The sequence below is a fragment of the Panthera onca genome, chromosome D1 (assembly GCF_046562875.1).
Source record: "Panthera onca isolate mPanOnc1 chromosome D1, mPanOnc1 haplotype 2, whole genome shotgun sequence".
Classification (NCBI taxonomy): domain Eukaryota; kingdom Metazoa; phylum Chordata; class Mammalia; order Carnivora; family Felidae; genus Panthera; species Panthera onca.
Genome location: NC_138348.1, coordinates 56245481 through 56260934, shown reverse-complemented (window position 1 = coordinate 56260934; position 15454 = coordinate 56245481). Strand labels below are relative to the sequence as shown.

The following is a 15454-nucleotide window of genomic DNA, read 5'->3' as shown; positions in this document are numbered from 1 at the left end:
AGATGGCATATCCTCGCAGATAGGACAAGAGACAGTGTCTGCTTTGGGAACATTATTGAGACCATTGCTCCCTGCGTCCCTCAGCACACCCCTGTGACACCCTCTAATACCCAAACAGATTTCTTTGGAACTCTGTGCTGTTCACCACCTCACTGCCCCTGGGGCACTGACCCTCGTCTACCTCCTTCTGCCTGATAATGTCATTTATGTGACTGCTTGAGTCATCCTTTTTGCCCTGGATGCCAGGAAGCTCTGAGCCAATGTGAAGCTCAATGCTATGAACTATATAAGCCTGCATGGCCTTGACATTCTGTTCTTTCTCCTGCCTTTCCTGGTCCAGATCCCCATTTCTGTTCCTTTATGGGATCTTGTCAGTTTTCTCAGTGCCATTATAGGAGGAAACATAGAGCAATGTGTGTCACTGGCAGGGGAGGGTGGGAGCATGGGGTGGGCACGGAAACTTTCTGTGACATATGGGCTGTTCTTAAAGGATGGAGGGTGTGGGTGGAGGAAACAAGGTGAGCAAAAGTGGGAAGGGCGAGGTATATGCCCAGAAGTGGTTGGAGAGGAGGGTACGGGCAGACCCAGCAGGGCCTTGAATGCCAGTCTGAGGTGTATAGAATAAGGGGAGCATGGCAAAGTTTTGAGCACGGGAAGGACGGAGTCTGGTTTTACTTAGATCACTTTTGAATCTTGGAAGAAGCAAGTCGAGGCACCAATGAAGAAGTCACTGCAGTGGTTCAGGGGAGAGGCGTGGGCTGGGCTGGGGCGGCAGGCTGCAGGGAGGAGGATGGAATCAGGGGAACTTGTGAGTTAGAACGAAGAGGACATGAGTCAGGTGGGAGTCGGGGCCCAGGGAGGATACAGAAGGGGTTTTCAGGGGAGGGCAGGGGCTCCCTCATGGCTCCCCTGCCCACCTTCTTCCCAGAGTTCAGCCGACGCTGGTGTGTCCTTAGCGACGGGGTCCTGAGCTACTATGAGAGTGAGCGGGCAGTGACCCCCAATGGCGAGATTCGGGCCAGTGAGATTGTGTGCCTGGCAGTGCCCCCTCCTGACACCCACGGGTGAGTATCCCTGGGGCAGAATCACAGACTCTTATTGCTGTGAGATCCAAGCCCCCATTCAGGAGATAGGGAAACAGGCCCAGAGAGGGTCAGAACCTTCCCAGGGTCACAGAGCAAACCCTGTGGGTCTCCGGAGGCCCCAGTTTAGGACTTTCCCATCCCTTCTTATAGGGCCAGGGAAAGGGCAGGGGGCAGGGGATGGCAGCAAGGCTGGGCAGGGTGGGTCATGGCTGGGTTGAGTGGGCCTGAATCCTGACCTGTGTATCTACAGCTTTGAGCACACCTTTGAGGTGTACACGGAGGGAGAGCGGCTGTACCTGTTTGGTCTGGAGAGTGCAGAGCTGGCTCGTGAGTGGGTCAAGTGCATTGCTAAGGTGGGCCTGAGTTAGTGGACAGGTGTGGGAAGTCTGACAGGGGCTGGGGTGGGATCTCCCGGCTGATCCCGTGTACCCCATCTCTCCTGCCTCATGAATGGAGGGAGCAGACATAGGGCAGGCTTCTGGGGCCAAGAGCCAGATATGTCAGCATCTGCAGCCCCCTAGGGGGGACGTCAAGAGACCGGTCTCAACCATGTGGAAGAAGGGCTGTGAGCTTTGCACTCCACAGGTGCTCAATACAATAATGTATAACAGCCATGTTAGGATAGATAGTGCTGACTCCAGGAAGAGTGAGCATCTTGTTCAGGAGCAAAGAGGCAGGGAGGCTGCAGAGCTCTGTCCTGGGGATTAGAGCCAGGTGCCCTCTGGGTCCCCCTGTGCTGTGAGGGCCTGTGACTCTTATTTACTCAGTTGCTGATCAGTCATCTGTGAGCCTCCTTGACGGTTAGTCCTCTGAGCTCTGGGAACCCAGATGAACCAGTCTTGGTCCTGGCTCTTCAATAGCTCCTTTGCTGATGGGGGAGACAGCTGGGTCCCTGACAGCAAGAATACTGTGGTCAGTGCCGCAATAGAGGGCAGAAAAGGGGCATCCCTGAAGGTGTCTGGGAACATTTTCCTGAGGAGGGAACATGAGAATGCATATGAGTGGGGCATGATACCTGAGTTTATTTACTGTGCTAGGTCCTGCCCAGGGGAAGAGAGGAGGCAGCAAGGTGGGAAATGGGTATATGCCTACAAGCCAAAGAGCCTGGGGCAAGGGGTGGGGGAGGGGGGAGGCCGGCATTGCTGTTGGCTGATGCGGTCTCTTTGGCCACCTCCCCTTTTCCTCTGGCCTCCCCATCAGGCGTTCATACCTCCCCTGGCTGAAGATCTGCTGGTCCGGGATTTTGAGCGGCTTGGGCGCCTACCCTACAAAGCTGGCCTGAGCCTACAGCGGGCCCAGGAGGGCTGGTTCTCCCTCACTGGCTCCGAGCTCCGTGCTGTCTTCCCAGAGGGGCCCTGCGAGGAGCCGCTCCAACTTCGGAAACTGCAGGAGCTTTGTGCGTGGACCTAGACCTGGGCCCCCAACTTCCAGGGCACCCTATCCTGGGCTCCCAGGCCCCCAGCCCTTCCCTGGAAGTCTGAACTCTACCCTGGCCTGGCCAGAAGGAGCCAGCCTGCCCTCTTATGTCCTCTCCTGCCCTTGGGGTGTATCTCAGCGACTCCATGTATTGGTGGGTGGGTCCCAGGGATGTATGTGCCCAGAGAACCTCAGGAGGGAGTCGGTTGGGGACCATGAACAAGGCCTTACCTCGACCGGCCCCTCCACAGCCGTCCAAGGGGACAGCGAGAACCAAGTGCTGGTGCTGGTGGAGCGAAGGAGGTGAGCCCTGGCCTCCCTGGGGGGCTCTGAGAAGCCCGCGGCAGTCTGACAGGCTTGGGAGGGGTAGGGCAGGGGTAGGCTCCCAAGTGACTGACTATCCCCCCCCCACACCCAGGACGCTGTACATCCAGGGGGAGCGGCGGCTGGACTTCACAGGCTGGCTGGGGGCCATCCAGAAAGCAGCGGCCAGCTCCGGGGACACGCTGTCGGAGCAGCAGCTTGGAGACTCAGATATCCCAGTGATCGTCTACCGCTGTATAGACTACATCACGCAGTGTGGTGAGCCCCGCCCCTGTAACACAGGCCCCACCCAGGGAGGCTGACCTCTTGCCTCTCCCCCACCACCGGCCAAACCCCGCCTTCCCAGGATCCCTCTGACCTTAGCTGCGAGGCCCCGCCCCCCGGCTCAGTGCCACCCCCTCTGCAGGCCTGACTTCTGAGGGCATCTACCGCAAGTGTGGGCAGACATCAAAGACTCAGCGGCTGCTGGAGAGTCTGCGGCAGGACGCTCGGTCTGTGCGCCTCAAGGAGGGCGAGCAGCATGTAGACGATGTCTCCTCAGCACTCAAGCGCTTCCTGCGAGACCTGCCCGATGGTCTCTTCACTCGCGCCCAGCGCCTAGCCTGGCTAGAGGCCTCAGGTGGGCCCTGTAGTCCTTGCCAGCCTGAGACCCAGGCTAGTGCTGCTGACTTGTCCACTCCTATCTCCAAATTCCCACCCCTCCCCTTGCCATCCAATGAGGCATGCCCCAGGGGATAAGCCCCCCCCCCCCCCCCCCCCGTCTCCCTTACTCCCTCTGCTTCTCCTTCCCTTGTCACTCTATACAGGAAGTGCTATTCACCTAGGAGGAAAGGCAGAGCAGCCAGAAGGGTGGGACAGGGGAGGTGGTTACGGGGGGCCTCCTGACCTGATCTATTTCCCCCCCACCCAGAGATTGAGGATGAGGAGGAGAAAGTCTCCAGATACAGAGAGCTCTTGGCACATCTGCCCCCAGTCAACCGAGCCACAGTGAAGGCCCTTATCAGCCACCTGTACTGGTGAGGAACATTATTATTGTATTGCTCTGGGGGATTGGGGTGGAAAAGATTCTTCTACTCTTCCTGGCTGACTGCCCTCCCCACAGAACCAGGTAGGCCTGGGAACTGAATGTGGACTTTTGATGTGCCCTGATCTTGGACCCTTTGTCTCCCAACTTACTTCCTGCAGGGTGGGAGAATAGAGGTGGTTTTACCTGGGACCCAGGGGACCTTGGCCAGATATCCCAGCTTCCCAGCTCTGTTCCTCCCCCAGGACCTACGGCATGGCCAGAAAGACTATTCCCATCTCCCCTTAACTGGTGGTTCACTCTGACCAGGACTTTCCCTGGCCTCCCTCCAGGAGCCAGTTGTGGACCTGCCTGAAATTGGGAAGGTGAAGTGGGGAGGTTCTGGGCTGGACTATTCACTTAGGGCTCTGTCTTCCCCTGTCCAGCGTCCAGTGCTTCTCAGACACAAACCAGATGAACACGCACAACCTGGCTATTGTGTTTGGACCCACGCTCTTCCAGACAGATGGGCAGGACTACAAGGCAGGCCGTGTGGTAGAAGACCTCATCGGCCACTATGTGGTGGTGTTTAGCGTGCGTCCCCCGCCAGTGGGCAGTGGAGGGCAGGGACGGGCCCCTTGGGTGGCAGTGATCATCTGTCCCTGTGTCTTTCTCCTCCCAGGTGGATGAGGAAGAGCTGAGGAAGCAGCGGGAAGAGATCACTGCCATAGTGAAGATGCGTGTGGCTGGCACTGCCAGCGGGACCCAGGTGAAAGACTGGGCCTGGGGTAGGGTGCTCGGGATAGCTGCCTGCGCCCACTTTCCCCGCCTCTAGCTGAGCCCTGTCTTTTCACAGCATGCCGGTGACTTCATCTGCACAGTGTACCTGGAGGAGAAGAAGGCGGAAACCGAGCAGCATATCAAGGTGAGAGCTAGGGACCTAGGAGCCAGAGGACCAGAGAAGTCACGCTGGGCCAGGCACAGGCTCAGGTGACCAGGGAAGCAGGGCTTCTATCCCAAGGGGAGCCCTGGTTTGGAACCTGTGTCTGGCTAGTGCCAGGGCCTGTCTCTTTGCTTCCTCCCCAGACAGTGGTCATCGGGACCACTTAGAGACACCCTCCTAGTATCCCAGGACCCGAAAGGTGGGCTCGGCCCCTGGATCACAGCAAGGTTGTGGGAGAGCAGGGGCAGGAACAGGGTAGGCTGACCTCTTCCTCCTTGGCCACTGCAGATCCCAGCAGCCATGACAGCCGAGGAGCTCACCCTAGAGATCCTGGATCGCAGGAATGTGGGCATCAGGGAGAGGGACTACTGGACCTGCTTTGAGGTCAATGAGAGGGAGGAGGCAGGTAGGTGGCCACCAGGATTTGTGCAGGGTATGGTGTGGCCTGTACTTGTCTGAGCTGCTGCCCCAGTCTGTCCTCCCCTACCCCACAGCGTGGCAACAGTGGTGGTCAAGGGAGTCTTGGATGATAGATGCTGCTTCCACACTGTCACCTCCATGATGGTGGTGGTGGCATGGTGGGGGGCCGGGGGGAGTCGAGGTGATGGCTATAATGTGGCTGATGGGAAGGAGGTTGATGTTATCAACTGTGACGGTGCTTTCTCAGTGTCAGTGAGAATGGTGTTCTTGCGAGGGTGGCGATGCTGAATTTGATAATGGGATTGATGGTGAAGGGGGCAGTAGGTGGTGATGACTGTGCAAGAGGGGTCAGGCAGGGTGGGGGGGGGGTGGTGTTTGTAAGGGTGGTTGTGACGGTGTTGTGAGAGAACCTTGGTGGTAAAGACAGTGATAAAGGCATTTTAGGATGAAGGGTGGTCTTAATGGCAGTGGACAATGAGGGTGTATCTGTCCATTTGTTTTACTGTTATTTGTTGAGTGCCAGACACACAGCCCCTCCCCTTCATGGGGGTAAGTCTCGCATGGAATAGACATTAATCCTGTGGCCACAGCAATAAACATACAACCGAGGCTGTGATAACTGCCTTGAGTGGCCACTAGAGCTTGTAACAGGGTCTCTGGCTACAAAGTCCCTACACTAGGAGGTGAAGAGTAGGAGTTGCTTGGTGAAGGGGGAGAAAAGCGTCTCCAGGCAGTGGGAGCGGCACAGGCAGAGGCCCTGTGGTGACCATGGACATCACCCTTTTGAGGAGCTAGAGATAAGGGCAGTGAGGGGGCTGTGTCACGGGGTGGGACTGAAGACAGAGGCAGAGGCGGCCACCCAGCCCGACAACAACGCAAGGCCCCTGAAGGGCTAGTGACTGGGAGTTTGGAGAGGTTGCTACTTGCCGCTGGGTAGGGAGAGGTGAGGAGGGGAATGAGAGCACATGCAGGAGACCCCTCGGAGGGCCACGGTATTAGTCCAAGGACAGATAGTAACAGGGGCCAGCGTGGCAACGATGATGGACAGAAGTAAAGAGATTTAACATATGGAGGGAAGAGGGGGAGGAAGCTGTGTTTCTGGCTTGAATGGCTCGGCAGGTGGTGTTTTCCCCAACGAGGACACGGGAAAGATCACTGGCTTCGGTTGGAACAGCTTTGGTCCCAGCCAGTTGTGTCAGACCTGAAGCTTGAGCGTGGAAAGGGTAGTCCTGATGGTGATGTGTTGTGGCGCTGGTAGGTGGCGGGAGTGGTGCTCACGGACGTGTAGGTGATATGTGGGTGTGCCAGCCCTCGGTGCCTCAGTAACAGCGGGTGTGACCTCCCCCCAGAGCGCCCCCTGCACTTTGCGGAGAAGGTGCTGCCCATCCTGCACGGGCTGGGCACGGACAGCTACCTGGTGGTGAAGAAGCACCAGTCCATGGAGGCCATGCTGCTGTACCTGGGTAGGTGGTGTGCCTGGGTGGGTGGCGCCTGCAGGGCTGGACAGGCTGGTGGGTCCTTCCATTTGAAGCCCAGGCAGGAGCAGCTCGGGCAGAGGGTGCCATGTGGGCAGGCCTCTTTGGTGGCTGGGGCAGGCTGGGGCAGTTTCCTTCATCCTGGGATGCTCCCCTGGGTGTCTGTATCCATGGGCAGGGGGTTGGTGCAGCCCACGCCCACTCCGGTCTTCCCCCAGCCAGCCACGTAGGCGACACCAAGCACGGCATGATGAAGTTCCGTGAGGACCGTAGCCTCCTGGGCCTGGGCCTGCCCTCAGGTGGCTTTCACGACCGATACTTCATCCTCAACAGCAGCTGCCTGCGGCTCTACAAGGAGGTCCGGGTAAGTGCCCCAGGGGGTCGTGCCCTGCAATGAGCATCTGTACCCAAGTGTGCTCACACACCCATTCACAAACATTCGCCAGTGTCTGCCAGTGGGAGCAACCCCATCGCGGGGTCTTGGGGTGGCACAGTGGTGGAGGAGAGCTATAGACTCTCAGGAATCTTCTGCTGTGGCCCTCGGTGGCCGCTCTTCTGTGTCCTGTAGCCCCACTAGGCGCTAGTCTCTGGTGCCATCACGTCAGGCTCATGCTGTCTCACCTGTGCCTGTGCTTTGTCACGGCACCCACAAGAACATGCTATGTGGTGACAGCCCCCGCCGTGGCCCATGCACATCTTGTCACTTCACAGGTTGTACCTCCTCCATGCCCACTCTGTCCACATGCCAGGTGGCCTCCCAGGTCTTGGCACCCTGCCCCCAACATCTTCTGCACATACCTGCCACATCCCACCATGCACCACCACACACATTGTCCTGGCTCTGGACCCGGACCTCCTTCTTCCATAACTCTGATCCTCTATCAAACAGAGCCAGAGGCCATGGAGCGGGGCCCCTGAGACCGTGAGTAGCTGTGGGCCAACTGCTAGCTGCCTTACACCACCTGGGGGCCAAGTGAGCCTAGCGGGAGCCTGGGGACACAGCCAGAGCTCTTCGCTACCTTCAGGCATGGTTCCCTGCCCTCTTGCCTATCAGCACTGGCTCCCGTCTTTGGGCTTGTGTCCTGGGCTCCTGTCCTTCATCCCCACCCATGAAGAGGTGGTCCTTCATGGGTGGGGAGTCCTTTTCCCAAGAAGGTTGAGCCCCCATCAGTGTGATGCTTTACAGTTTTCCAAAAGACTAGGTGTGGAGGCTGTGGAGCCAGTATCAGAGGCCCCTAGGTTTGAATTAGAGCTCTGACCCTCATCTCCTGCCACCCCTGGAGCCATCCTTGTCCCAACCATGGAGAGAGTTTCAAGACTGTCAGAATGCCCATGCTACTACCCTGATCCTAAAATGCTGGGGTGAGACTAAATGGGCTTGTGGTATAGTTCACCTGTGGTAGGAGTTCCCGCTCAGCCTCCCTGGCTGGTTGCCAATCCTTACATGCACACTTCTGGGAGAGGGGAGCTTCTCCACTCCTCCCTTGGGACTGCCCTATCCCTAGAGGGATAGTTTTGCCGGGAGAAGGCCCTTGCTCAAGTTCAGCTGAGAACATGCCACCTGGGATGCCCCTGTGGGTTCCAGCGATGCCTTAGAGGCCACAGAGCATAGATGCGCTGTAGTAATGGGCAGCAGAAATGTATTTCCAATCCAAGGGTCTAACCGGATCTCCCATAGCTATTCCCACCAGTGATTCCAGCCCTTCCTGTCCCTTGCCTCTCCTGAGGACACTGGGCAGGCCTAGCTGTCATGGAGGGAGCAGAGCAGATAGACCAGGATCCTCACCTCCCTCTCTTTGCACATTATACCTCTACTAACGCAGCCTGGGCTCCTACAGATCCTCGTAGGCAGCGCCTCCTCTTCTCTTTTGCCTCCCTCTATGATTACTTACTTCTGGGCCTGTTCACCCCTCCATTCAGTCTCCCTTGGTTCTGGGATGTTATTTCCCTGATGCCCTCCTTATGATGGTACTTGGAGCGGAGCAAGACCATCATTGTGGGCAGAGAGGAAGGAGGGTGGCTGAGGCACCTGAAAAAGCAGCTGCTGATCCCTTAGCATGGAGGGGAAATGGCACGAGAACTAGAGAAAGGAAAAAGATCTAATGTTTAAGTGAGCCAGGTTTGGTGCCCAGCCCTCCACATACTAGGACATGTCCTCCCACTAGCGTCCTCCAGAGGAGGGATATTATCCCCATTTCACAGGTGAGAAAACAGGCTTCAACTGCCTTGCCTAAGGCCATCTCTAGGTAGCCCCATCAGAGCTCGAGCTCTTTATTCCTTGAAGTACAGGAAACAGGGACTCTTTGGCGGAGCTGATCAGTGCTGCTGTCTGAATGGCAGCCACACCTCTGCCCTGACAGTAGCCCCAGGAGGGTGTGGTTTGGCTACTGAGGTGTTGGTAATTCCAGCATTTGCTATTTTATGGAGGAACAGAACAGAATATTTGAAATTGGGACAACACCCAGCAATTCAGGATATGCGAATACCCAGGCCAAGGCCTGGGCATCTTCCATTGTTAAAGACCTTGAAGCACCTGGGAAAGGCACATTGTAGAACAGTCTTGGCTCCAGCAGAGGTCTTTGAGTATCAAGGGGTGAATTTTATTCTTTCCAGTGACCTCATACCTCAGCAATGCTGGAAACATGAGTTCTTTGATTAGAAACGAAGTCCTGCGTTGTCTGATGTAACCCTCGCTCCCCAAATCTCCCCCTCAACCTTCCTGTCTCAGCCATACTCCTGTCACACACGTGCTGCGCATACACCACACACACCAGAGCCTGAGGGAGTGGAGGCCTGAGGATTGTTTTTTCGAATGTTCAGGGAGCCACAGCCTGGTTTGAATTCCTTGATTCCCACAATTCTCTCCACGCCCTGACTGGAACCGTTGTTTCTGTCACACCCACGAGCCTGTTCCTTCCACTGTCAACTCATCTACCCCTTGCTTCTAGTTCTCCCTCCCTGGCACCCACAGCTCAACTTCCTCCGAGCCCTCAGCCTGCTTTCCATTCCCTCAGCCTGCTGCCTTCCATACTTGCAACATGGTTTTTCCCCACGTCCTTTCTTCTGTCGTGCCGAGCCTGCTGTTTTCATGTCTACAGCCTAATTTCTTTTGCAACCTCTGTCTCAAGTCTTTCCATCTCCACTACCTGGTTCCTTCCACCCTGCAGTCTGACTTCTTCAGCACTCTCAGCCTTGCTTCTTTCCTGCTGGCTTGGAGGTTTCTTTCTTGTATTTGCCCACCCCTTATTTACAGCCTGGTTTCCGACCCCACTGCCCGGTTTCCTCCCTGTCCACAGCCCAGTTTCTTCCAGGCCCCCTTGGGCACTTGGTCCTCAGGGAGGATCAGGGCAAAAGCAAGGTGAAAGGTCTCTAGTACGCCCTCTTAAACCACATTCCCTATGACAGCACCCAAGTCTCCACTTATCTAGGCAGCTCATCCTTTTGCAGCCTCACAGGGAGTCTACCAATCCCTGAAACTTTCCATCTCCCTGTCCATCCCTTAGTCCCTTCTTTTTTTTCCTGCTAAGGAGCCATGCCTGGGGGTGGCTAGGAGTAATGGTGGGAATAGGGTGGAGGTGGCTCAAACTTTGACCCCCAGTTTTGGTTGTAAGTGAGTCCCCCTCCCCTACCATCCATCCTGGTGCCCTACTGGTGCCAGGAGCCTGGTGGGGGCAGGGCTTCGAGCAGGTGGCTCCCAGAACAGAAGAAAGGCTCATTAGCTTGACTTCCAATTAGCCTTTACCTTGGGGGTCATTGCTCCCATACCTCTGCCTCGGAGCCAGCCTGTTCCTTCCAACCCCAGACCCATATGCAGAGGTGGGGGCCAGAGGTGAGCATGTCAGTGATCTGGTGCCCCTCCCCAGTACATCGGTCTCTTGCTTCCTGACCTAGACCACTGGAAAGTTCTTCCTTTGGTCTACCAAACAGCAGTTCTGCTTCAGCTTGAGTCATTCGCCTTCCCCTCGTGGAACCAAAGAGCTAGTAATTGCTGACCCCACAGGTCTCTGTTCACACGGTCAACCCTGGAGCCTCCGTGGGGTGGAGAGGGGCGAGGAATCTATAACCGGAGACAAACAGACCCAAGCAGCCAACCGAGGCTCTCAGATCATACACGCTCATTCAGTTTGGTGCCAGAGGGCGAGGTGCGGACTTCTCCCTCCATAGACAATCTGATTCAGCTGATGCTACAAGTCAGTTCTCCAGTTTGTAGGGCAGCAGGAAGGGACTGAAAATCACTCCCTGGTTGTCCTGCTGGAACGGCTGCCTCGGGGACTGAGGGTTGACTGTCTGATGCTGCTGCAGGGATTGAAGCCTGGGGGGAGTGGGGCGGTTAGTTGGGCTGGATTGTGAACAGGAAGGGCTTTGTCAGGAGGTTCCCTGTGCTGGGATGCAAATGAGGGCTGGGAAGAGGGAGGAGAGAGGTACCCAGTCACCCCAATTCCCGCCCTGACCGACTGAAGTGTCATCCCTCTGCCTGCCCCCACCCCAGAGTCACCGGCCTGAGAAGGAGTGGCCCGTCAGGAGTCTCAAAGTCTACCTGGGAGTGAAGAAGAAACTCCGGCCACCCACCTGGTTAGCCGGGGCTGGGGCCTGGGAGAGCTCAGAACAGATTGGGGTGGGGGGGGTGGGGTTGCGGCACAGTGGGGGCTTTGAACTTGACAGGGGTTGATACCATGGTTCTGAAGGTGTGGTCTCCCAGACCAGCAGCCTCAGCATTACCTGGAAACATGTTAGCAGCCCACATCTTGGTCCCACCCCAGACCTGCTGAGTCACAGATCCTAGGGGGTGGGGCCCGCAGTCTGTATGGTAACAAGCCATTTAGGCGACTCTGATGTTTGCTCATGTTTGAGAACCACTGGCCTTGATTGAAATCCTGTCACTGACTACCTCAGGGATCTTCCTGTGCCTCACTTCCCACATGTGTAGAATGTGGAAAATAATGGTGCACCTGTTTCAAAGGGTGGTTGTGGTATGCTTTTAAGTGGAAAAGTGATGCATAGCCACTATTATTGTTGTTAATTACAGCCACCAGACTTGGTTTTCTGACTTTCTCCTCTCATCTGCTGGCTGTGCCTAGCTGTCTCTCAGAGACTAGGGCAGGCCCGGGTGGGGTGGCATGGGTATAGGGAGCCAAGGGCCTGGGAGGCTGGTGTGAGCTGTGAGAGGAAGAGGCTGTGGCCAGAATGTGCCGTGCTTGCAAGAAGGCCCTGAACTGTGCCCCTCGGCTCTGGCCCAGGCTTCTGGGCTCCGTCCCGGGCACCTGGGCTGGGAGGCCTCTGTGGGCTGGCAAGTGACTCCATCTGCTCCTCCTCTGCAGCTGGGGCTTCACAGTGGTGCACGAGACAGAGAAACATGAGAAGCAGCAGTGGTGAGTAAGGGCCCTGGCCTGAGACCCCAGGTTGGGAGAGATGGTTGCATGTTCCCTTTGGTTGGGTCCCTTTATTGTCCATATATGCACCCTGCCTGGAGAGCCAGGCGGGCTGCTCAGCCTTGGCAGTGTCCAGATCCGTGCCCTGCCCCGCAGGTACCTCTGCTGTGAGACACAGATGGAGCTCCGGGAGTGGTTTGCCACCTTCCTCTTTGTGCAGGTACCAGCTCAGGGTGGGGTCCCGTGAGGCTTCCATTATGGAGAATGGGTATGTTTGCTTCTTCACTACATAGGGCATCAATTGCATCAAGGAGATTTTGAGTTGCTTTTAATTCTTTTCTTCACTCAGCAAACCCTCCCTAGAGTCCACTTTGGTGCAACCCCAAGCCAGGCATGCTAGAGACAGAGTGCAGACCCCTGCCCTCAGGCACTCCCTATGTAGAAAGGAAAACAGACCTTGAAGTTGCCTGTTAAATAGCCCAATGTGGTCAGTGTATGGAGGTAGAGAAAAGCCCAGGGACCCTACCCGCTGGAGGTGGTGCATGTGGAGGGAAGGCAGCAGGGAGGGGGTGTCATAGGAGCTGAGTCTGAGGATGAGGAAGCCTTCATCAAGCAAAGGCGGTTGGAGGTGGGGGGGCGGGGGCAGGTCGGGGAGGCTTCTAGGCAGAAGGAACAGTTTATTGAAAGGCATGGCAACAGAACCACAGATTGCCCAGTGGGGTGTAAAGAGAAGCCAGGAGTACCAGAAGCTGACACTGGAAAGAGATTCAGGAGCCAGATCTGAAAGAGCCTTGAAGGCCATGCCAAGGGAGCTGAACTTGACCTAGTCAGCAGTTTTCAGGGAGAGTTTTAAGCAAGAAAGTGGTGTGCAAGTTTGCGTCCGAGAGGGCTCGTTCTAGATGTAGCGTGCAGGGGAGGACAGGCTGAAGGAGTGAGGTGGCTGCCGCAGTGGGCCAGGTGGGAACAGGCTAGGAGGGGCTTGGAGCCAGAGCAGGGCTGGGGTGAGGGGTTGGGAGTGGGAGGGGTTGGACTTAAGCCACAGATTTTAAACGAGAGCTCAGAATTGTTTAGGGAAAAGGCTGACAGAACTGTGCCAGGGCTGTGGGCTGAGTTCTTTTAGCCCTGAGCTTCCTGGTAGTCAAACCTAAAGGGAAACAGGCAGATTCTATAGTTTTGTTGGTTCCCGGTGAAAGAAAGCACACACGTGTTCCTCTAGAACTGTTTTCTTGGTGCTGCATTCTTGGAGCAGTTTGTTTGTGGACCTGGAGGTGGGGGTTGTTGAGTAACATAACTGGCTGGGTTCTGCCAGGGATACAGTCATGTTCTCCTAACAGCTGCTTCTCATATCGACTGGGATCAAAGCTGAGAGGGTCACCTCAGATCATAGCTGGAGGCGTTTCTGGGAAGGGTGGGTGGATCTGGAGCTGAGTGTCTGGGTGAGCTGAGTGTCCTCCTCTTCCCCTGCTCCCCAGCATGACGGCCTGGTGTGGCCCTCGGAGCCCTCCCGTGTATCCCGGGCAGTGCCTGAGGTCCGGCTGGGCAGTGTTTCGTTGATCCCTCTGCGCGGCAGTGAGAACGAAATGCGAAGGAGTGTGGCCGCCTTTGCTGCGGACCCCCTTTCTGTGAGTAGTTTTCCATCCCTATGGGCAGAGCCCTGGGACCTGGCTGCTGCCCGCCTCCCACCTGACTCACCTGATTGCCCCCTGGCCCCCTCCCTCCAGCCTCCTAGCAGTCCTGACGGGCTCTTTTGGTTCATGTAGCTCTCAGGAGCCCCCTCTCTACCTGGCCCTGGGGACCCCGGCTGACCTGAGCACTCCCAAGCCAGCACTACAGAGCAGCTGCAGAAGCTTCAGCAGGGCCGCTGGTCCCTGTGAACCTTCACAAAGTGCTTATGGAATCTGGGCTTCTGTACCTTCCCACAGCTCCTCCGCAACGTCTGAGCGCAGAAGCCAGCCCCTGGCTCTGAGACTCTGCCGCCCTGAAGCCTTCCTGTTCAGACACCCTCGTGCCCTGCGTGCCTGGTGTGAACCAGCAGGGGATGCATGAGGAAGCCGCACCCCACATCCCACATCCTGGTTGCAGCATGGGGTTCCCTCGCCAGGAAGTGGGGGGCAGCAGGGTCTGCCTGAGGAGGACCCCTCATCTGTTGTCTGGGTGCTTCTCCTGGCCTGGCCTGCTCCCCCCTCCAGGGTCACCCACCCTGAGTTTGAGGGGTTGGAGAGGTGGGATGTGCATTGTTCAGAAACTCTGGAGGACCACCATCCTTGCAGAGGCTCGAAGCCCTGGGGCCCCCGCTGGAAGGGAGCCCACCCTCTTGTCACAAACTCCAGAACAGCAAAAAGTGGATGCTCTAAAGGAACACTCAGCTGGGATAGGGAGGGAGCTCTTGGGTAAGTTTCTCTATAGCCTAGAACTGGGGCTGGGGGACTTTAGGAGCCTCCTCTGGTCTAGGCTGACTGGGAGGGCCCAGGCTGCCTGGTGCCCCTTCCCCACTTTGGGGGCCTTTTGATAATATAAATATATCTGTATATTTTATCCTACGGTGCTGAAGCTTGTGATTGGTTGGGGGTTTCAGGTGTTCCAGTGTAGGAGGGGACAGGAGTTCAGGAGGCCCAGAGGTGAGTGCCTAGTACCCTGAAGTTGGGGGGGCGTGGGCCCTGTTCTTTCCAGGCTCTGAGCTGTTTAGTCACTCCGTCCTGCCCCAGGCAGAGCCCCGGCCCAGCTCCATGCCACCCTAGTGCATGCCTGTGCACTCAGGGTGGGGAATACCGGTCCTGACCCTGGCCAGGACAGACCCCAGCTGGACCAAGCTCGTTTCCCTGCTGTAGTCTAGAGTCTGGGCCGGGGCCTGGGTGTGGCATGTGAGTGACCCAGGGCAGCCCCTCACCAGCCCCTCTGAAACACGAGGTCACAAAGTCACAGGAGCTTTATTAAATTAGGAAGAAGAGCCTCGGGTGTCCCTTTATCCCTGTGCATGTCCCTCCGGAGGAGGGCCCTGCCTTGCACCAGGAAGCTGTCCTCACTGGGCACTGCCTGGTTGTCTCCTCCAGGAAGACAAGGCCCTGGCAAGTGGGGGAGATAACGAGCTGTTCAGAGACCTATTTGGGACTCCCTGGGAAGGTGCCAGACACCACATTCCTGCCTCTGCCTGGAGCCTCATTAACGGCCTCTCTCCAGGGGCCCGGCAGGCAGACAGGCTGACCTCCCAGCCTTAGCTTCAGCCAGTGGGGCTGGGCAAACAGGGTGGAGATGGGTCACATGATCTCTGATTCATGTGATCCAGCCCTGGGGAGGCCTGTGTATATGGATGGGGTCTTGGGGTCCTGGATTCCAGGTTCCTTGTTCCTGTGTCTTGAGAAGGGGAGGTGGATGCCAGACTGGAATGGGTTTTCTGGTCAGTTTCACAGGCTGGGGCTAAG

At 56.9% G+C, this 15454-nt stretch overlaps 1 protein-coding gene across 6 annotated transcripts in view; it reads left to right on the top strand.

The window, feature by feature from the left end:
- Nucleotides 1-14570, top strand: part of ARAP1 (ArfGAP with RhoGAP domain, ankyrin repeat and PH domain 1) — a 67102-nt gene extending 52532 nt beyond the window's left edge. For 2 of the 6 annotated variants that reach the window (XM_078433115.2, XM_078433118.2), the window contains 19 exons: nt 929-1064; nt 1336-1438; nt 2286-2481; nt 2753-2804; nt 2920-3083; nt 3232-3444; nt 3736-3841; nt 4275-4422; nt 4511-4597; nt 4685-4753; nt 5060-5177; nt 6541-6654; nt 6885-7030; nt 7556-7588; nt 11156-11238; nt 11985-12035; nt 12192-12255; nt 13508-13657; nt 13796-13951. In XM_078433115.2, coding sequence (XP_078289241.1) covers nt 929-1064; nt 1336-1438; nt 2286-2481; nt 2753-2804; nt 2920-3083; nt 3232-3444; nt 3736-3841; nt 4275-4422; nt 4511-4597; nt 4685-4753; nt 5060-5177; nt 6541-6654; nt 6885-7030; nt 7556-7588; nt 11156-11238; nt 11985-12035; nt 12192-12255; nt 13508-13657; nt 13796-13840 — 2078 coding nt within the window. In that variant the 3' untranslated portion in view covers nt 13841-13951. The other 4 variants (XM_060607679.3, XM_060607680.3, XM_078433116.2 and 1 more) reach the window with 4 other exon arrangements.
- Nucleotides 14571-15454: the final 884 nt, after the last annotated feature.